The sequence below is a fragment of the Ovis canadensis genome, chromosome 5, assembly GCF_042477335.2.
Source record: "Ovis canadensis isolate MfBH-ARS-UI-01 breed Bighorn chromosome 5, ARS-UI_OviCan_v2, whole genome shotgun sequence".
In the NCBI taxonomy this organism is placed as follows: Eukaryota; Metazoa; Chordata; class Mammalia; order Artiodactyla; family Bovidae; genus Ovis; species Ovis canadensis.
In genome coordinates this window covers 52,996,182-53,019,268 of record NC_091249.1, presented here as the reverse complement: position 1 = coordinate 53,019,268, position 23,087 = coordinate 52,996,182, and the positions used below count along the sequence as shown (strand labels likewise).

The 23,087-nt window shown below is 41.2% G+C and overlaps 1 protein-coding gene across 1 annotated transcript; it reads left to right on the top strand.

Annotated features, from left to right (window-relative positions):
- Positions 1-18,473: 18,473 nt before the first annotated feature.
- Positions 18,474-19,421, top strand: LOC138441210 (olfactory receptor 2V1). Its single transcript, XM_069591862.1, has one exon. The coding sequence runs from the start codon at positions 18,474-18,476 to the stop codon at positions 19,419-19,421; it is 948 nt and encodes a 315-aa protein (XP_069447963.1).
- The last annotated feature ends 3,666 nt before the right edge of the window (positions 19,422-23,087 follow it).

The following is a 23,087-nucleotide window of genomic DNA, read 5'->3' as shown; positions in this document are numbered from 1 at the left end:
GGGTGTTGGCAATCTGATCTCTGGTTCCTCTGCCTTTTCTAAATCCAGGTTGAACATCTGGAAGTTCACAGTTCATGTACTGTTGAAGCCTGGCTTGGAAAACTTTGAGTATTAGTTTGCTAGCGTGTGAGATGAGTGCAATTGTGCAGTAGTTTGGACATTATTTGGCATTGCCTTTTTTTTCAGATTGGGATGAAAACTGACCTTTTCCAGTCCTGTGGCCACCGAGGATCTCAGGAAGATGTGGTTAGCAACTGGGAGCCTGCTCACAGTTCGATGGAATATTCTGTCTCTGGGGCTGAGACTGGAGCAGCTCCTTGCATTCCGGTTCTGGTTGTCACAAGCCTGCCTCTGCCTCCAAGTGGGGAGGGGCTGGTACGCAGCCAGCTGGCTCTCCTTTGGTATTCACTCAATCCTTGTTCTGTGAGCAGGCCAGGCTGTGCATTAGGTTGTTGGGTTAGAGCCTTTTGCGGGAAAGTTCTATTTTCTGCAGTGCAGTTTGGTGTGTATTCTGTGTGTGTGTGTGTTTCCCGATTATGTTGCCTTCTGAGATTCCAAAACTTCCCACAAACCCACATGTGAGAGGGTTTCCTACTGTGTGTAAGCTCCTCCTTCACAGCCCCCTCCCCAGGACAGGTCTCCATCCCTAACTCTTTTGTCTCTCTTTTTGTCTTTTATATTTTGTCTTACCTTCTTTCTAAGAGAATGGACTGCCTTTCTGGGTGCCTGGTGTTCTCTGCCAGTGTTCAGAAGTAGTTTTGTGGAAGTTGCTCAGCATTCAAATGATTTTTTTGATGAACTTGTGGAGGAGAAAGTGGTCTCCCCATCCTATTCCTCCACTTTCTTATAGACGCATTGCAGCCCATGGGGTCACTAAGAGTTGGGCACGACTGAACGACTTCATTGTCACTTTGCACTTTCATGCATTGGAGAAGGAAATGGCAACCCACTCCAGTATTCTTGCCTAGAGAATCCCAGAGACAGAGGAACCTAGTGGGCTGCCATCTATGGGGTCGCACAGAGTCGGACACGACTGAAGTGACTTAGCAGCAGCAGCACAGAGTAAGTGGACACATCTTATAGACACATCCACAGAGTAAGTGGATGCAAGTCCTCCTTTTACCTCCTCACAGAAAGTTCTTTCCAGATATACTCTACCTTGTTCCCTTATATGCTCTTCACCATCTTAGCCAGATCTTCTTCCACATCTATTTAGAGTTGAAATTCTTTTTTCCTTCTCTTTGTTTCCCTGCCTTGTGTTTCTCATGGCATTAAACACCATCTGGCATGCCACATTTAATTCATTGTATTTGGGACACTCTTAATTTCCCAACTAGAACCTGTATTCCCTGATGCCACTTTTGCTCATGGTGGGATCTCTGGCTCTTAGGACAATACCTGGCATATATTTTGTTCTCAGCATATATTTGTTGAATGATTAATTGTATTATGCAAAACAATTCAAGAAATTATTCTGGCATCTCACATGCTCATTTCTTACACCATAACATTCCTTTCTCTAGATGTTTGGGCTTCGTTTATCTCCCTAGAAATGACATAATAAAGCAAGTCACCTTTTGGGGAAAAAGTGACTCTATATCCCTTCTCCTCCCTGCCCTTTTACCTGCATCTATCTCCACTCATCTTTTGTCTCCCTGCTTTAGAAAACTCTTCAACCCATCACTGTGCCCATCAATCCACACAAAGAGAAACAGGAAAGAAAAAAACTAATGAGATGTTAAGTTGAAAAAAAGTGAGGAGTAGATCAAAGGATAAGATTAGAAGAAAGAAGGAGAAGAGACATAACACTGGAAGGTATATGCCTATCCCCTCATCTGCCAAAAAGAAAATAAAATCTAATAAAGACAGAAAATAGTAGAAAGAGAAACTGCTGATAAATAGAAATGCACAAATGAATAGCAATTATAATAGATATTGCAAGGAGAGAAGGAGGTAACGTGAAAAAGACCCTCACTCACCTTTAAGTGGGATCCCTGGAGGAAAACAAACTCAGCACACACTATGTGGAGTCAATTCCAGCATGAAAATTATTTCATTCTACTTCCTTTGTTTGCACTTACTGAGTCAGAGAGGGCAGAGAGGAGCCCCTCCGCCCCCACCAAGTTCTGACCTCCTTCCTCAGCCCCCAACAACCTCTCAGCCAGGCTGTGGATTTCCACATCGCCTGCAGACTCCCTGTGACTCTCTAGCTCAGACTGGGGCTCAGACAGACAATAGCTTCCTCTTAACAAAAAGAGATGTGGAAAAAGTGAACTTAGTCAAGGAGACAGTGGTGGGTAGATGGCAACAGAGTCAGGATCTATGTATCTGAACTCACTTTCTGAATCCTGTCCACCTTCCATGGGCTGATGCCCAGGCTGGCTTGCAGAACTGTCTTCCACTGCCCATGAAGTATTTAACATTGAACCTGAGTGAGGAAAGTAAAGCTGTGAAGTCCCAGGAGAGCCCACATACTCCAGCCCTGGAGCAGAAGCTCCCAAGCTTACAATTAAAGAAAACTAAACAGGGAGCTTGGGGACAGGACCAGAAGAAGGGCCAGTGGGACAGTGTGATGAAACTCAGTCATGAGAGGGGCACAGAAGAGTCAGGGTACAGGAAGTTGAACAAAAATTTCTTGATACTCTTTCCCCACCACAGGCAAACTTCAGTGGTTCCTCGGTGGCCTCCAGGATCTACATAGGGTCTCTACCTGTCCTTTACCCCACCTCTAAAGCCAGTCTGTATCTACCAGAGGCCTATGATATACCTAGTACTGGGTGAGATGTTGTGCTTGATTCAAAGGTGGAAACTGAACATAACCCTGCCCTTCTGGTGGGAGGAAAAGAAAAGCACTCACCTCCGAGAGAATCAGATGGTGGCATGGGAGTTGGGTTTCTTCCCAAACCCTGTAAGAAGTTTATCTAAGCTCAGTGCTCTGCAGTGTGGTCTAGTTATGCCTGTCACCCCAGTATAATCATGGATAGCACTCCCTTTCACTCTCAGGAGTGTCCCAGGTTGGATGATAAATTTTTAAAATTTTATCTATTTATTTGGCTGCATTGGGCCTTAGTTGGGACATGTGGTACCTTCCTTAGAGCCTGTGGGATCTTCCACTGCAGGCCATGGGCTTCTCTCTGCCTGTATGTATGCTCTAGAGCATGTGGGCTCAGTGGTTGTCTCACAGGCTTAGTTGCCCTATGGCATCTGAAATCTTAGTTCCCTGAATAGGGATTGAACCTGTGTCCTCTGCATTGGAAGGTGGATTCTTAACCGCTGGACCACCAGGGAAGTCCCTGGACAATAAATTTTATAGTAGCTCTATTTTTTGCTTTATGTCCTGTAGAAATAGTTCATTTTCTGACTGGCTGATATGGTGGCAATTCACCTGTCAAATGGCTAAGTTACCCAAGTTATTTGTTTCTTTTTAAAATTTTTAAAAACTATTTCTTTTAAATCTTTATACTTTTAGGTGTCTGTGTTATAAGCTCTGACACTGGTTATTTTGGCTTTTTGTGGTTTTTCTTCTTTTTCTGTAATGCAAGTGTCTGAGTGAAGCTTTGATTGCCAAGGCATCTACTTCAAAGAGAACTATATGGAATGAACACATTGCCAGCCACACTGCCAGATAAAGAGCCAGAGCCAGGCTGCTTCTCCCCTCTGAGGTGCCTTTGTTTTAGAAATCCTGGTTGATTTCAATAATTGGTCATTTGGGCTGCTTGTTTTTTTCTCTTCCTGTGACTTATATTAACAGTCTTCTGTTTAAATTAACTAATAAACAATGAGCCCCTAAAGCCTTAAGTCCCTACTCTTTACCCCAATAAAAGCAGGACCCCAGGCCTGTGCACTCTCCCTCTTTCTCTACATCCTGCCTTGCTGTGTGTTCCCACGTGTGTTGTATAAGCAGTAAAACCTCTATTTTCTCAAAGTTTTCTGACAGTTATTGCTGAAGGACATGTTGCAATCATAATAGGAACCACAGGCTTTGTCCACCCGCAGCATCAGTTATTGATAAGATGAGACCATATTTAAAAATAAAACCTTTTTATTTTGTATCTGCAGCTCCATTGTTGCCTTGTAAATAAAGAAAGCTGAGCGCCAATTAACAATGTCATGATAGTTTCAGGTGGACAGCAAAGGGACTCAGCTATACAGATACATGTATGCATTCTCCCTCGAACTCCCCTTCCATACAGCCTGCCACATAACGTTGAGAAGAGTTCCCTGTACTATACAATGCTGCTGCTGCTGCTAAGTCGCTTCAGTCGTGTCTGACTCTGTGTGACCCCATAGACGGCAGCCCACCAGGCTCCCCCGTCCCTCAGATTCTCCAGGCAAGAACACGGGAGTGGTTGCCATTTCCTTCTCCAATGCATGAAAGTGAAAAGTGAAAGTGAAGTCGTTCAGTCGTGTCTGACTCTTAGCGACCCCATGGACTGCAGCCCACCAGGCTCCTCCATCCCTGGGATTTTCCAGGCAAGAGTATTGGAGTGGGTTGCCTTGTTAATATACAATTTAGATAAGATCCGGTGCATTCAGGTGGTATGATCATAGACTGGTTATCCATTTTAGATACAGCAGTGTCCATCCCAAACTCCCTAACTATCCCTTCTCCCATCCTTCCTTCTGGCAACCATAAGTTCATTCTCTAAGTCTGTGAGACTTTTTCTATTTGGTAAGTTCATTTGTGTCATGTCAATTTAGATTCTGCTTATAACGGATGTCGTACGATGTTTCTGCTCCTCTGTCTTCTCTGTTCTTCATACTTCACTCAGTATGACAACCTCTAGGTCCATCCATGCTGCTGCAAATTGTGTTATTTCATTCTTTTTGACAGCTGAGTAATATTCCATTGTATATACGTACCACAACTTCTTTATCCATTCCTCTGTCGATGGATGATTAGGTTGCTTCCAAGCCTTGGCTGTTGTAAAGAGTGCTGCAGTAAACCCTGGGGTGTGTGTATCCTTTCAGACTGTGTTTTTCTCCAGATATATGCCTGGGAGTGGGGTTGCTGAATCATATGGTAGCTTTATTTTTAGCTTGTTAAGGAAACTCCATATTGTTTTCCAGAGTGGCTATACCAGTTTACATTCCCAACAACTGTGTAGGAGGGCTCCCTTCTCTCTACACTCTCCCCAGCAGTTATTGTTTGAGGATTTTTTTCTCCCCCCACCAAACTTATTTGTTGCTAATTGAAGGGAAATTGCTTCACAATATTGAGCTGGCCTCTGCCATACATCAACATGAGCCAGCCATGGGTAAACATGTGTCCCTTCTTTCTTGAACTGTCCTCCCACCTCTCACGCCTTCCCACACCTCTAGGTTATTACAGAGGCCTGTTTTGCATTCCTTGAGTCATACAGCAAATTCCCTTTGGTTAGCTATTTTACACATGGTAGTGTATATTCTTCTATGTTATTCTCTCCATTTGTCCCACCCTCTCCTTCCTCTCCCTGCCCCACCCTGGCCCATGTCCATAAGTCTGTTCTCTATGTCTGCAGCTCCATTGTTGCCTTGTAAACAAAGAAAGCTGAGCACCAAAGAATTGATGCTTTTGAACTGTGGGGTTGGAGAAGACTCTTGAGAGTCCCTTTTCTGCAAGGAGATCCAACCAGTCCATCCTAAAGGAGATCAGTCCTGGGTGTTCATTGGAAGGACTGATGTTGAAGCGGAAACTACAATACTTTGGCCACCTGATGTGAAGAGCTGACTCATTTGAAAAGACCTGATGCTTGAAAAGATTGAGGATAGGAGGAGGAGGGGACGACAGAGGATGAGATGGTTGGATGGCATCACCGACTCAATGGACACCGACTCCAGGAGTTGGTGATGGAAAGGGAGGCCTGGTATGCTGTGGTCCATGGGGTTGCAAAGAGTCGGACATGACTGAGCAACTGAACTTAACTGAGCTGAGTCTGTATCATTTGGTTGGTGTACTTAATCCATTTGCATTTAAGGTAATTATTGATACATATGTTCCTATTGGCATTTTCTTGATTATTTTGGGTTTGTTTTTGTTTGTTTTGTAGGTTTCCTTTCTCTTGTATTTACTTGCTATGTAAGTCCCTTTAGTATTTGTTGCAATGCTGGTTTGGTGGTGGTGAATTCTCTTAATTTCTGCTTGTCTGTAAAGCTTTAGATTTCTCCATCATTTTGTTTTTCTCCATCAATTTTGAATGAGATATTTGCCTGGTATAGTAATCGTGGTTGTAGGTTTTTTTCTTTCAGTACTTTAAATATATCCTGCCATTCCCTTCTGACCTGTAGAATTTCTGCTGAAAGATCTGCTGTTAATCGTATGGGTTTTCCCTTGTACATTACTTCTTGCTTTTCCCTTGCTGCTTTTAATATTCTTTCTTTGTGCTTAATATCTGTTAGCTTGATTAATATGTGTCTCAATGTGTTTTCCCTTGGGTTTAACCTATGGGGACTCTCTGCATTTCTTGGACTTGATTGACTATTTCTTTTCCCATGCTGGAGAAATTTTCAACTATAATTTCTTCAAAAATTTTCTCAGTACCTTTCTTTTTTTCTTCTTACTTTGGGACCCAACTTGAATATTGGTGCATTTAATATTGTCCCAAAGGTCTTTGAGGCTTTCCTCAATTCTTTTCATTCCTTTCCCTTCATTCTGCTCTTCAGCAGTTATTTCCACCATTCTATCCTCCAGCTTACTTATCCGTTCCTGTGCCTCAATTATTCCGCTATTGTTTCCTTCTAGAGTATTTTTTAATTTCAGTAATTGTGTTGTTCATCTCTGTTTGCTTATTCTTTATTTCTTCTATGTCCTTGATGATTGTGTTAAATGTGTTTAACTGTATTAAATGCTACTTTCATTTTCTCCATTCATTTTCAAGTCTTTAGAGCATTTTTACATATCTTTATTCTGAATTCTCTTTCAGGGAGATTACTTATTTCTTCTTTGTTTATTTGGTATTGTGAGTTTCTACCTTGCTTTTTCATTTGTGTTGTATTTCTCTGTATTTTCATCATATACATATATATATATATATATTTTTTTTTTTTTTTTCTAACTTGCTCCACTTGAGGTCTCCTTTTCCCAGGCTTTAGGGTTGTATTACTTCTTTTTATTTTTGCCCTTGGAGGGAATTGTTGGTTGGGTGGTTTGTGTTGATTTCTTGTTGGGGGTGACTTGTGCTTGTGTTCTAGTGGGAGGAGATCAAGTAGGTAATTACAGAAATACTGAGACATATGCACACACTCTTCTATACATACAGTTATAACCAAAGCATTCTAAAGAAAAGAGTACAGGAGATTGCCTTGGTGAGCAGGGGAAACCTGAGGTGATATCCACAAACTGAAAGCAGAGTTAGCTAATGCTCAATCTGGAAATCTGAGCATGAGCATCAGGCCAACTGGGGAATATAGCATAGAGAGTGCAAAAACTTAACTTATTTGGTGAAAAAGAAAGAGTGAAGGAAAAAAGGGAGAATAAAAAAGAGAGAAAAAAGAAAGAGGAGAAGGGAAGGAAAAGAGAAAAGGAAGGGCTGGAGAAGAGGATTAAAAAAATAACAAAAGAGAGAAAAGAAAATATAGAAAAGCAAAGATGAATAGACATGTGTGGAAAAGATTTACATATATTCAGGAATAGCTACAGCTGATAAAGAACAGTAGGGAAAGCAGTTGGATATATCCAAAACAAAATGCAAAACTCATCAAGAAAAATGAAAAAGCTTGAAAGAGAAAAAAAGAAAAAATTAACCTAAAATGAATTTTTTTGTTGCCTTTTTTGACAGGAAACACAAAGAAGAAAACTCTGCAGCATCTGAAAAAGCTAATGTGATGGTGGAAATATGTTGGGGAATAAGCAGTGTGATTTATAAGAAGAAAGAATCTTAAAATGAATTTTTTTTCAATAACAAGAAAAAGAGGGAAACTCCACAGCACCACTAAATTGCTGCTGTGAAGGTGGAGATATGTTGGGGGAATAAACAATGTGATTTATAAGGGGGAAAAAAAAAGAAAGAAAAAGAAAAAAAGGAAAAAGGAAAAAAAATTTAAATGGGTTTCAAGGTCGTAGTTCTCGGTGGTGGAGTCTGCCTCTGTGGAAGGCGTTGGGTTAGTGTCTTGTGATGTTTTCCTGGTTGGCAGAGCTTGTGCCAGTGCTCTGGTTGACAGAGCTGAATCTCCTCTCTCTGAAGGACAGTGCAGTGTCCAGTAGCAGGCCTTGGAGTGTCTGTGGGTTCAGTATGCCTTTGGGTAGTCGTTCTAGCTTTCAGGGTGTTCAGTTCAGTTCAGTTCAGTCGCTCAGTCGTGTCCGACTCTTTGTGACCCGATGAATTGCAGTACGCCAGGCCTCCCTGTCCATCATCAACTCCCAGAGTTCACTCAGACAGTCAGTGATGCCATCCAGCCATCTCATCCTCTGTCATCCCCTTCTCCTCCTGCCCCCAACCCCTCCCAGCATCAGAGTCTTTTCCAATGAGTCAACTCTTCACATGAGGTGGCCAAAGGACTGGAGTTTCAGCGTTAGCATGAAGCACGTCTATTTCTGCAGCTGCTTCAAAGTGGCTCTCTCAGCAAAACTGCAGTGCCACCAGTCCCCTACTTGTCCTTGGGAATCACTGCCAGTGCTTCTGTTCCTCTGTCCTGCCCTGCACTGCTGGCCGAAACTTGCTAGGTAGATACTTGTGTGTATCCTTCTGCATTGCAGTGACTTGTGTGGGCTTCCCTCAGCCCCCTAAGCTCACCCTCTGTGTCGCAGAGCTGTGTACACCTGTTTCAGCTGGCCGAGTTGGTCTCTGCAGAAGGGGGCTAGTGTGGACTTGTTTTGGCTCCCTGTGCCCGCCCTCTGCGTCGCGGGGTTTATGTGCACTTGTTTTGTCTCACTGCCTGCGCTCGTTGTCCTTTTACTTACTTTTATAAGTATCTTTCAATAGCATTATAGTAAATATAAGATTCCATTCCAGTTTTAGAAGCAAGAAGTCCAAAATTCAGGAATCTGCAGGTCTGGAGTCTTCTGAAGCATCCCCTTGGCTTGCAAATGGCTGCCTCCTGCTAACTCCTCACACGGTCTTCTCTGTGCTGAGGTGGTCATATATTTTTTATTATTCAGTTTGTTGATATTGTATACCATACTGATTGTTTTGCAGATATTGAAGAATTCTTGCATTGCTGTGATAAATCCCTCTTGATCATGGTATATGATCCTTTAATGCATTATTGAATTCTCTTAATTTTTGCTTGTCTGCAAAGTTTTTGATTTCTCCATCAAATCTGAATGAAAGTCTCACTGGGTAGAGTATTGTTTGTTGTAGTTTCTTTCCTTCAGTTCAGTTCAGTTCAGTTCAGTTGCTCAGTCGTGTCCAAATCTTTGTGACCCCATGAATTGCAGCACGCCAGACCTCCCTGTCCATCACCGTCTCCCAGAGTTCACTCAGACTCATGTCCATCGAGTCCATGATGCCATCCAGCCATCTCATCCTCTGCTGTCCCCTTTTGCTCTTGCCCCCAATCCCTCCCAGCATCAGAGTCTTTTTCAATGAGTCAACTCTTCGCATGAGGTGGCCAAAGTACTGGAGCTTCAGCTTCAGCATCCTTCCCTCCAAAGAAATTCCAGGGCTGATCTCCTTCAGAATGGACTGGTTGGATCTCCTTGCAGTCCAAAGGACTCTCAAGAGTCTTCTCCAACACCACAGTTCAAAAGCATCAATTCTTTGGCGCTCAGCCTTCTTTACAGTCCAACTCTCACATCCATACATAACTACTGGAAAAACCATAGCCTTGACTAGATGGACCTTTGTTGGCAAAGTAATGTCTCTGCTTTTCAATATGCTGTCTAGGTTGGTCATAACTTTTCTTCCAAGGAGTAAGTCTCTTTTAATTTCATGGCTGCAATCACCATCTGCAGTGATTTTGGAGCCTAAAAGAATAAAGTCTGACACTGTTTCCTCATCTATTTCCCATGAAGTGACGAGACCGGATGCCATGATCTTCGTTTTCTGAATGTTGAGCTTTAAGCCAACTTTTTCACTCTCCTCTTTCACTTTCATCAAGAGGCTTTTGAGTTCCTCTTCACTTTCTGCCATAAGGGTGGTGTCGTCTGCATATCTGAGGTTATTGATATTTCTCCTGGCAATCTTGATTTCAGCTTGTGCTTCTTCCAGCCCAGCGTTTCTCATGATGTACTCTGCATAGAAGTTAAATAAGCAGGGTGACAATATACAGCCTTGATGTACTCCTTTTCCTATTTGGAACCAGTCTGTTGTTCCATGTCCAGTTCTAACTGTTGCTTCCTGACCTGCATATAGGTTTCTCAAGAAGCAGGTCAGGTGGTGTGGTATTCCCATCTCTTTCAGAATTTGCCACAGTTGATAGTGCTCCACACAGTCAGAGGCTTTGGCATAGTCAATCAAGCAGAAATAGATGTTTTTCTGGAACTCTCTTGCTTTTTCCATGATCCAGCAGATGTTGGCAATTTGATCTCTGGTTCCTCTGCCTTTTCTAAAACCAGCTTGAACATCAGGAAGTTCATGGTTCATGTATTGCTGAAGCCTGGCTTGGAGAATTTTGAGCATTACTTTACTAGCATGTGAGATGAGTGCAATTGTGCGGTAGTTTGAGCATTCTTTGGCATTGCCTTTCTTTGGGATTGGAATGAATAGTGACCTTTTCCAGTCCTGCGGCCACTGCTGAGTTTTCCAAATTTGCTGCCATATTGAATGCAGCACTTTCACAGCATCATCTTTCAGGATTTGAAACAGCTCAACTGGAATTCTGTCACCTCCACTAGCTTTGTTCGTAGTGATGCTTTCTAAGGCCCACTTGACTTCACATTTCAGGATGTCTGGCTGTAGATGAGTGATCACACCATTGTGATTATCTGGGTCATAAAGATCTTTTTTGTACAGTTCTTCTGTGTATTCTTGCCACCTCATCTTAATATCTTCTGCTTCTGTTAGGTCCATACCATTTCTGTCCTTTATGGAGCCCATCTTTGCATGAAATATTCCCTTGGTGTCTCTAATTTTCTTGAAGAGATCTCTAGTCTTTCCTATTCTGTTGTTTTCCTCTATCTTTGCACTGATCACTGAGGAAGGCTTTCTTATCTCTTCTTGCTATTCTTCGGAACTCTGCATTCAGATACTTATATCTTTCCTTTTCTCCTTTGCTTTATGCTTCTCTTCTTTTCACAGCTATTTGTAAGGCCTCCCCAGACAGCCATTTTGCTTTTTTGCATTTCTTTTCCATGGAATGAAGGTGGTCCTAGCTAAACACAAAGCTGTTTTTTGGTTGTATGCGCCGACTAAGGTCCATCTAGTCAAGGCTATGGTTTTTCCTGTGGTCACGTATGGATGTGAGAGTTGGACTGTGAAGAAGGCTGAGCGCTGAAGAATTGATGCTTTTGAACTGTGGTGTTGGAGAAGACTCTTGAGAGTCCCTTGGACTGCAAGGAGATCCAACCAGTCCATTCTGAAAGAAATCAGCCCTGGGATTTCTTTGGAAGGAATGATGCGGAAGCTGAAACTCCAGTACTTTGGCCACCTCATGCGAAGCATTGACTCATTGGAAAAGACTCTGATGCTGGGAGGGACTGGGGGCAGGACGAGAAAGGGTCGACCGAGGATGAGATGGCTGGATGGCATCACGGACTCGATGGACATGAGTCTGAGTAAACTCTGGGAGATGGTGATGAACAGGGAGGCCTGGCGTGCTGCAATTCACGGGTTCGCAAAGATTCGGACACGACTGAGCGACTGAACTGAACTGAACTGAACTGAATCATGTTTCACCCAATCACTATGTAGTTTAAATAAATACTAACATAATAGATTTCGCAGGGTCACGGACTCGATGGACGTGAGTCTGAGTGAACTCCGGGAGATGGTGATGGACAGGGAGGCCTGGCGTGCTGCGATTCATGGGGTCGCAAAGAGTCGGACACGACTGAGCGACTGAACTGAACTGAACTGAACAAATTGCCAGTTGTATGGACAATACACTGTATGAGCTCAGAGAGGCTTAAAGGGTGTGGAATGAATTTTTAGAAGGGGAGAATAGTAATGAAGAGCTTTAGATGGGTCTTTATAGAATAAATTGTTTCAGTAGGAAAAGACAAATCAGACAAAATAATTTCCAATGGAAGTTTAACTTGGGCAAAAATATGGACGTGGAAAAACTTCAAGTACTTATAGGAAACCAGAGTAGGTCAGCAGGTTGAGGACAATGACAGAGAAGGAGGCTGAAACAGAAGGCTATGAATGGCTGTATGGAATTTCTTAAAAGAACAGTTTACTGTGCATAGAAGTAGCCTGCCTGAGTCTATTTTTTTCTAGGTCTCTCTGTCTCCACCTCCCTGTGTCTTCCCAGCTATCTTTTTGATTCCCCTTCTCTCAGCCTTCTGATCTAATCTGTTCTTTCTGTGCATCAACATCCAACTGAAGGCCCCAAGAGCTTTGTATGGCAGATAAAACATATTTATTACTGTTGTGAAGATAAAATAAAATCAGTCATACTTCAAAGAGTTAAAGAATATTAACACGTATATATGGAATTTAGAAAGATGGTAACAATGACCCTCTTTTGCGAGACAGCAAAAGAGACACAGATATAAAGAACAGACTTTTGGACTCTGGGAGAAGGTGAGGGAGGGATGATTTGAGAGAATAGCATTGAAACATGTATATTACCATATGTGAAATAGATCACCAGTCCAAGTTCGATGCATGAAATAAGGCACTCAAAGCCGGTGCTCTGGGATAACCATGAGGGATGGGATGGGGAGGGAGGTGGGAGCGGGGTTCAGGATGGGGACACATGTATACCCATGGCTGGTTCATGTCAATGTATGGCAAAAACCACTACAAATTTGTAAACTAAATTAGCCTCCAATTAAAATAAATATATTAATTAAAAAAACAGAGTTAAAAAAAAAAAACATAAATTGACCTAGGCAATTTGGTTTTCAATGAATTGGTCATTTTGAAAATTGATTTCATGGGACAAAAAGACAAAATTAAAGTGACTATTAACTTATCATCAAACCTGGGGAGTCCTTGAGAGCGAAAGAAAGTGCTGTCCATGATTATACTGGGATGACAGACATAATAATGAAATCACAGGACTGCTCACAGAAAAACTGTGAAAGACACCAATTTGGCAAGGTTTGGGATGACATCCAGCCCCCATGCCACCATTTGACTCTCTTGAAGATGAATGCTCTTCTTTCCCTCCCATCAGGTTATAAACTCCTTAGGGCTAGAATTGTGTTCAGTCCTACCTTTGATTCAAGTGTAACTGTTCACTCAGTGCTCTGTATATCATGGGTTCTCAATAAATGTATATTGACTTCATGGGGAAGGAAAAAAAATGCGGATTGTGGGATGCAGAAAAAGCCTATCAGGAAAGCCCATGGGAGACCTCAGGGTCACTGGGAAAATGTAGAATTTGTCTGTGGTGGAGGCTAGAGCACAAGAGACTTGCCCCACTTCCTGTGCCCTGGCTGCCCTGTGCCTCTCTAATGGCCAGGTTTCCTCCCTCCATCCTGCTGGCCTTCTTCTGGTCTTGTCCCCAAGCTCCCTATTTGGTTTTCTTTAATTATAAGCTTGGGAGCTTCTGCTCCAGGGCTGGAATTTGTGGACTCCTCTGGGACTTGACAGTTTTAACTTCCTCACTCAGATTCAGTGTTAAGTATTTCACAGGCAACGGGAGACAGTTCTGCAACAGTGGCAGAGAAGCAGCCCATGGAAGGTGGACTGGCATCAGAGGGTGGGCTCAGATACACAGATCCTGACTCTGTCCCCATCTGCCCACCACCATCTCCTTGACTAACTTCACTTTCTCCATTTCCCCTTATGCTAAGAAGAAGCTGTTGTCTGAGTCTTGCTGTGTGAGCTGGAGAGTCACAGGGAGGCTGCAGGCAACACCTCAGCCTGAGTCTGGCTGAGAAATTGATGGGGACAGAGGAAGGAGGTCAAAGCTGGGGGAAGGGTCTCCTCACTGTGTACTCTGACTCAGTAAGTACAAATAAGAAAAGGGCAATGAAATGATTTTGACACTGGAATCTCTGCCGTAGGATATCTGCTGAATTTTTTTTTCCTTCAGGGAACCCACTTAAAGGTGAGTGAGGATCTTTTTCTGTCACCCTTCTTCTCTCCTCTTTACAGTTCCTATTACTAATTGCTGGTCATTTCACATTTCCGCTTGAATATCATTTTTTCTTCCCATTGTTGTCTGTCTCCTTCAGCACTTTTTCCCTTTTTTTTTGGGAGTTGTTGGTGGGCATACACCTTTTAGTGTTATGTGTCTTTTCTGTCTTTCTTCTAGTCCTTTTCTTTTTAAAAATTGTTTAGTTTTAATTGAAGGATAATTGTTTTGCAATATTGTATTGGTTTATGCCATACGTAACATGAATCAGCCATAGTACCTCTATGTACGTATGTCCCCTCCCTCTTGAACCTCCTTCCCACCTCCCACCCCATTCCATTCCTAGTTTGTCACAGAGCCCATCTTTCTTCTAGTTCTTTGTATTTGATCCATTTCTCTGTCTTTCTTCCTTTAATTTCTAATTGATCTTTTCCCTTTTTCTTTCTCTCGGTTTGGATTGGGAGACTTAGTGTTGGGTTCCTGGGTTGAATAGTGGTTTACAGCAGGAAGACAAAGGATGAGTGGGGAGAGGTAGGGGTGAAGGGGCAGGAAGGACAGGATTGATATGGGACTTAGTGTCAACTTGTCCTCCAATGTATATTTTAGCTACAAAGTGGCTTCTTTTTGCTGTCCTTTCTAGGGAAAAAATGAAGCCATTAACTAAATAGCAGAAAAGAATGAAATTAATGAGCAGGAAATTAATAACATGGAATACTAGGATAGTTTCTTGAGTTGTTTGCATATTACAATCACTCATTCAACAATATTTATTGAGTGTACAATGCATGTCAGTTACTGCTCTAGGAGCTGGGATTCCCCAATGAGGAAAAAAAAAAAAAAGGCATTGGGGGATATGGGTTCTAGTTGAAAAGCAGAAGACAAATCTGTATGAATTAAATGTAGCAAGTCTGACAGTCTTGAATGTTATGAGAAACACAAGGCAGGGAAGGAATGGGGAGGAGAGAAGGATTTCAATTGCAAATAGGTCTGAGGAAGCCCTGGTTTAGAAGGTTAGCTAGTAGGTGAAGGGACAAGGTAGAGTGTATGTGCGATCAAATTTCCATGAATAGGTAAGAACAAGCACTAAGGTCCCTGAGGCTGGGATGGGAGTAAACACAGGATGCTGATGAGACCAGAGTAATGAGGATTCTGGGGAGAACAGAAAAAAAGGAGGTCGGAGTGGTGATAGAAAGTCTGTTGATAAAAGCATTCCTTTATTCTTGAAAAATTTTGTCTTTTATTCTTATAGAGATGAGTTCACTTTAGTGATTAGCTGCTCAGTCATGTCCAACTCTTTGCGACCCCATGGCTACCCTGTCCATGGGGATTCTCCAGGCAATAATGCTGGAGTGAGTTTCCATGCCCTCCTCCAGGGGCTCTTCCCACCCCAGGTCTCCTGCCTTGCAGTGCAGTGTACAAATAGATGAGGATAGGGGCAGGGATGGAACGGCTGATGAAGCAAATTCAGTTAGAGACCATCATCATCCAGGAGAGCAGTGATGACAGTGTGGCCAGGTAGGATGGGCAAGAATGGAAAGTGGTCAGGGGTAGATACATTTTGCAGAAAGAACCACCAGAGATTTATGACGTTGGGATGTGAGAGGGAAGGAGAAATTCAATATGACCCATGTGTTATGTCCTGAGAAACTGGACAGACCTGCCCTTAATTTACATGGGAAGGTAAGACCAGGTGTTTTGTTTTTCCAGAGGAGACCAAGAACTCTATCTGATCACTTTAGGTAGGATAAGCCCATTGAACATCCAAATGGAGATGGTGGGTATGGAGTGTTATAAGAATTAGAATTCAAGGAAGCTTATATGTCATTAATCAGCTCTATAGTATTGTAGTATACAGTGGTGGGTGAGAGGGAAAGTGGAGGTGTGGAGTGTATGTCTTTGAAGGTACATGCAGCCAAATGATTATATACACATTAGGTCCTTAAGATAAAAGGAGGAATTTCTGGTGTGAGGTGGAACCTGGTTTGTTCAGCTGATTGATTCAGTCTGGGTCTGATATGGCCAAGATGGTATTTGAAGACTATAGGAACAGTGATTTGTTCCTGTAGTAGGACCTCCCATCACACCTTTGTGTTGTTTTTGGCAAGGATACCTGGGCATGTCTTTTCTGGGCATGAGTCAGAATGTGCTCTGTTCTGCAGGAATTCAGCTCACAGAGCCTACCTCCATGGTGGTGGATCTGGGCAAAGCTATCCTAGTTTTAGAAATTACTCTGTTACTTTATACAGAGAGTGTATCTTGTGTGATTGCCTTGTTTCTTCTTTGCAAGGAGGTAAAGTAGACATGCTGCTGCTGCTGCTAAGTTGCTTCAGTCGTGTCCGACTCTGTGTGACCCCATAGAAGGCAGCCCACCAGGCTCCCCCGTCCCTGGGATTCTCCAGGCAAGAACATTGGAGTGATTGCCATTTCCTTCTCCAATGCATGAAAGTGAAAAGCGAAAGTGAAGTCGCTCGCTTGTGTCCGACTCTTAGTGACCTCATGGACTGCAGCCCACCAGGCTCCTCTGTCCCTGGGATTTTCCAGGCAAGAGTACTGGAGTGGGGTGCCATTGCCTTCTCCGAAAGCAGACATGAATATATCTTAAATCAATGTCTCCTGGATACCCCTGTAATCCATTTGCAGAGAAATTCTATTCTTTTGTAAATATCTCAAGATAGTTCTTACTATATCACTTACTATCCCTCAAAGGAAGAAATATAGCAATGAAGTAGTATACTGAGGTCAAGAACAAGGGCTCCAGCAATTGAAGTGGGAGTCTCTACTTTCAGAAAGTGGAAGTTGCAGCTATGTATTTCTTCACCTTGATTATTTTATTCAATCAACACATATGTATTGAGGATATACTATGAACCAGGAAGCCATTAGGGGCTGAACCCATTAGGGGGTACCAATGTCATGGTGAATGATAAATGATGCTCTTATTCCAATAGGATGAGACAGACAATAAAAGTTTTAAAATGTAATCCTGTGTGTGTTGAATGGTATAAGTGTTGTGGACAAAACAAAAGCAAGAAAGGACTTGAAAATGCAAGGTGTTTATAATTTTAGTGACTTTCACAGAATGTATCTCTTAAGAGGTTGGCATTTAAGTAAAAATCTGAAGCAGATGAGAGATAGAAATATGAGGAAAGAGCATTCAAAAGAGAAAAAAAAGCAAAGATCCAAAGGTGGGAGTGTCCAAGGGAATTCAAGGAAACACAGTGAGCAAAGGGGACATGGTAGGAAACGAGGTCAGAGATATGAGTGTGCGTGTTTGTGTGTGTGTTGTATAGGGCCTTGTGTGCCACTCTAAGTATTTGGGCCTTATCTGGGGTAATTTGGTGCTTCCCTGGTGGCTCATATTTAATTTGAGAAGTCATTGAGATACTTTCAGCATGAGAATTACATTGTATAACTTACATTTTAAGTAGACACGTTTGAACTGTTATGAGAATAGACTCTAGGGTTTCAATGATAGAAGCCCAGAGACTGACTAGAAGCCTGTAAGAGCCCATCTAAGAGAGAATAGTGGCTTGGACCAAGGCAGCTCTAGAGGAGATAAGCATTAACTGGATTCTGAGATATTCTGAATAGTATAGACAAGAGGCTTTTCTGATAGATTGGATGTAAAAGATATAGAGGAATTAAAAATGGTTCTAAGGTATTTGAGCTCAGCAAAATAAAGAACATCTCAAGTATCCATTGCTTTCCTTTATTGTAACATATATGGATTATCTCTTGGGATGAAATGGTCCAAGGTCTGCTAGAGATAGTATACTGAGTCCATTTAGTCTTGCTAAAAAGAGTCAGTGCCATATGGGAAAGCCAGTATTTTGCCTATTGAAAGAGGATTGTCCAATAGTCCTGTGACACATAAACTAACTCGGATTCTATTCTTCTTGGTATGGATACATGCAAATGTAGATAAATGGTTCAGTTCTATGAGATAGCAAATATCCTATCATCTGTGTTTTGGGAAAAATGAAAGAACGTGCTGTGCTAAATCGCTTCTGTCATGTCCAACTCTTTGCAACCCTATGGACTAGCTGGCCAGGCTCCTCTGTCCATGGGATTCTCCAGGCAAGAATACTGGAGTGGGTTACCATGCCCTTCTCTAGGGGATCTGCCCAACCCAGAGATCAAACCCATGTCTCTTACATCTCTGGCATTGGCAGGCTGGTTCTTTACCACTGTGCCACCTGGAATGCTCCTATCCTCTTATATATCCCTAAGCATGTACTGTTGTGCTCTAATGAATTGCAAAAGATACAGATGACTGAAGAAGAATAATTCAGAGATAAGTAAAGACATGTCTCTCAATCTCAGAATTTCTCTGTCCATGTTTTCAGGTGCCTGTGAACAGCTGAACCATGGGGATATGGTTGAACCAATCATCCACAGATGGCTTCATTCTCTTGGGCATCTTTTCTCATAGCCAGGCTGATTTTGCCCTATTCTCTGTGGTTATGATGGTCTTCACAGTAGCGCTCTGTGGGAATGTCCTCCTCATCTGCCTCATCTACATGGATCCTCGACTTCATACACCCATGTACTTCTTCCTCAGCCAGCTCTCCCTCATGGACCTCCTGTTGGTCTGTGACATTGTGCCCAAGATGGCGGCCAACTTCCTGTCTGGCAGGAAGTTCATCTCCTTTGTGGGTTGTGCCATACAAATTGGATTTTTTGTCTCTCTGGTGGGATCTGAAGGGCTCTTGCTGGGACTCATGGCTTATGACCGCTATGTGGCCATTAGCCACCCACTTCACTATCCCATCCTCATGAGCCAGAGGGTCTGTCTCCAGATTGCTGTGAGTTCATGGACTTTTGGGATAATAGATGGAATGATACAAATGGTGGGAGCCATAAGCTTACCCTACTGTGGCTCAAGGAATGTGGATCATTTCTTCTGTGAGGTTCCAGCTTTATTGAAACTGGCCTGTGTAGACACATCCATTTTTGATTCCCTGCTTTTTGCTTGCTGTGTCTTCATGCTGCTCCTGCCCTTCTCCATCATTGTGGCTTCCTATGCTCGAGTTTTGGGGGCTGTGCTCCATATGCACTCTGCTCATGCTCGTAAAAAGGCTCTGGCTACCTGTTCTTCCCACCTTACTGCTGTGTCCCTCTTCTATGGGGCAGCCATGTTCATCTACCTTAGGCCTAGGCGCTACCGGGCCCCAAGCCATGACAAGGTGGTGTCTCTCTTCTACACAGTCCTTACCCCTATGCTCAACCCTCTTATTTATAGCTTGAGAAATCGGGAAGTGATGGGCGCCTTGAAGAAGGGGCTGAATCACTGCAGGGTTGGCAACTGGCACTGAACACCAGGGCATCTGGAGCCTGGTGCTGCCACCTCCTGTTTGCATAATGTTGGCGAGTCATTCACGCTTTGTGAGTGACTGTTTCCTCATCAATAAATGAGAATCATGACACTGCCCTACCTCACAGGGATTTTGTTGGGATAACTATATGTAAATCTAAAGCACTGTGAGGAAGCAATGCATTGTTATTATTATCATTATTGATCATTTATGAAGTCTTTGAAGGAAATTCACTCTATTTTTAATTCTTCTTGGTTATAATTGTGTTTTATTGAGTGCTTGCTATGTCCTGGGCACAGTCTTTTTTCATTTATGTATCATCTATATTACTTAGTTGATTATTTCACTTAATAAATATAAATATTTTAAATAAAAACTTTCTAGATGAGAGAAATTGAGTCTCTATGATTCTTTATTGGATGGTTCTTAGTCTAAGGGATGTGGGGGAGGGAGAGGTGTGGAATGGGAGTTTGGGGTTGGTACATGAAAAATACTTCCTTTAGAATGGATAAGCAACAAAGTCCTCCTACTGTGTAGCACAGGGAACTATATCCAATCTCTTGGGATAAACCATAATGGAAAAGAACATTAAAAAAAGAATATATATACGTGTAAAACTGAGTCACTCTGCTGTACAGTGGAGATTGGCAAAACATTGTAAACAAACTATACTTAAATAAAAAATACAAATATATCCCTAACTGCTAATAAATTATTTATATATTTCCAGTACCTGGTTCTGTGCCTCATAGGTACTAATTGCTTAATAAACCTTATTGAATGAAGGCAAGAAGAAGACATCAAAAAGGATATATGTATGAAAACATTTTTAAAAGCACTATTCAGGTGCCAAATTTGCTGTGGCAACTGTGACTATTTCTGTACTTAAAGTTCTGCAAAAGTAAAACTATATTTGTTTTGGAAAGTGGAGATTAGAACAGAAATAAAGACAGAATTCTAGCCATTGTTTAATAACTTATGTATCAGTCAGGGTACAGCCAGGAATAAAAACTTTATCAGTTACTTTAGTAGAAAAAGTGTAGTGTAAAGAGTCGTTAACCAGGTATTTGAGAACTGAAATGGCAAAAGAACACTAAGGATTGCAGAGGAAAAAACCGTAAAAAGAAGTTACTCTTCCTAGTGTGAGGTTGTTGTTCAGTTGCTCAGTTGTGTCCGACTCTTTGTGACCCCGTGGACTGCAGCACGCCAGGCTTCCCTGTCCTTCACTATGTCCCTGAGTTTGCTCAGATTCATGTCCATTGAATCAATGATGCCATCCAACCATCTCATCCTCTATCACCCTCTTCACCTCCTGCCCTCAATCTTTCCTAGCATTAGAGTCTTTTCCAATGAGTTGGCTCTTCACATCAAGTGACCAAAGTATTGGAGCTTCAGCATCAGTTCATGGTATTCTCATACTCATTTTTATTTCTGTACAGTCTATAGTAATATCCCTACTTTCATTTCTGATTGTAGTTATTTTATTGACTTCTCTCTTTTTGTTTACCATTCTAGCTTAAGCTTGTTCAATTTTGTTTACCTTTAAAGAAAAGACTTTTGGTTTGGTCAATTTTATTTACTGTTTTTTAATCTCTTTATCTTCACTCTAATCTTTGCTTTTTTCATTCTTCTAGCTTTTGGTTTAGTTTTCTCTTTTTCTTTAAAGTATAAAGTTAGGTGATCATTTTGAGTTCTTTACTTCCTTTCTGATATAGGCTGTAAATTTCTCTCTGAGCATTACTTTCCTGGCATCCCATATTTTGGTATATTATGTTTTCATTTTCATTTGTCTCGAGATTTTTTCTAATTTATCTTTTATTTATTCTTTAGTCCATTTGATTTTTTAAGAGTGTGCTGTTTAATTTCCACATATTTTTGAATTTTCCATTCTCTTCCTATCATTGATATCTAGTTTCATTCTATTTTGGTCAAAGAAGATACGATATGATCTCAATATTTGAAATTTATTGAGACAATTTTTAGTCTAACATATGGTGTATCCTGGGGAATGCTCCATGTACACTTGAGGAGAATGTGTGTCTTCTGTTGCTGGGTAGAATGTTCTATATATGTCTAGTATACAAAGTTGGGTTATAATATTGTTGATACCCTCTATTTTCTAATTGATATTCTATCTAGATGTTCTATCCGTTTTTGAAAGTGAAATACTAAGTCTTCAACCATTATCACAGAACTGTCTCTTTTCAGTTCAATTTTATCAAAGTTTGCTTCACATAATTTGGAGCTGTGTTTAATATATGTATGATTAAAATTGTTATAGCTGCTTGATGAATTGACAATTTTCTCGACATAAGATGTACTTAGTCCCTTGTAACATATAATGTAATATAGTACTATATATTTTTTCTTATATTAATATTTCCACCTCTGCTCTTTTTTGGCTATGTTTGTGTGGAGCATCCTTTTTCCATCTTTTTATTTTCCATCTACTTGTGGTTTCAAATCTAAGAGAGTTTCTTATAGACAACATGGAATTGAATGATATTTCAAAAAATGTGTTTTGCCAGTCTTTGCCTTTTAATTGGAGGGCCTAGTTCATTGAAATTTAAAGTAATTACTGATATGGACAGTTACTTCTGCTATTTTGATATTCATTTTCTATATATATTTTTTTAGTTTTCCATTTTTTCCATTGCTTCCTTCTGTGTAATTTATTTTGGGGGGGCATTATTTGATTGTTTTTATTCCCTCCTTATTTTATTTTTAAATTTTTAAAATTTTATATTCAAACCTTTTTTTAAATGTATTTATTTTTTTGGACATGCTGTGATGATTTAAGTTCCCCCTGTAAGATATTAGTTCCCCAACCAGGAATCAAACCTGGGCTCCTGCAGCAAAAGTGTGAAAGTTCTAAGTCCTAACCACTGTACTGCCAGGGAATTATTTCATTTCCTTTTGTATGTATTTTAAGATATTTTCTTAGCTTTTACCATAGGGAGTACAATTCTTATCTTAAATGTATACTAATTTAGTTTGACTTAATACAAACTTTGCCTTTATAACATACAAAAGTCATGCTCCTACATAGCTCTATTTTCCTTTATTTTGTTGTTGTCTCTAACACTATATATATTTTTTAACTTTTTATTTTGTATAGGAGTATAGCCAGTTAACAATTTTATAGTAGTTTCAGGTGGACAGCAAAGGGACTCTGTCATAAATATGCATGTATCCATTCTCCCCCAAACTCCCCTCCCATCCAGGGTGCCAGGAACTTGAGCAAAGTTCCATATGCTATACAGTAGGTCTTTGTTGATTATCCATTTTAAATAGAGCGGTGTGTACATGTCCATCCCAAATTCCCTAACTATCTCTTTCCCCCGTCTTTCCCCCAGCAACCATAAGTTCGTTCTCTAAGTCTGTGACTCTCTTTCTGTTTTGTAAGTAAGTTCTTGAATATTATATCTTTACACTTTGTGTAAAGTGTAAAGTAAACCTATGTGCAAGTTAACATAGGTTTATAATTACTGTTTAATATATTTACCTCTTAAATAATACAGGGAAAAAATTACAAGCCAAGAAATGCAACAATACTGTTTTAAATACTTACTTTTGTTATTTTTACCAGAGTTCATTATTTCTCATACGGCCTCAAGTCATTGTCCAGTGTCCATTCATTTCAGACTTAATGACATCCTATAACAT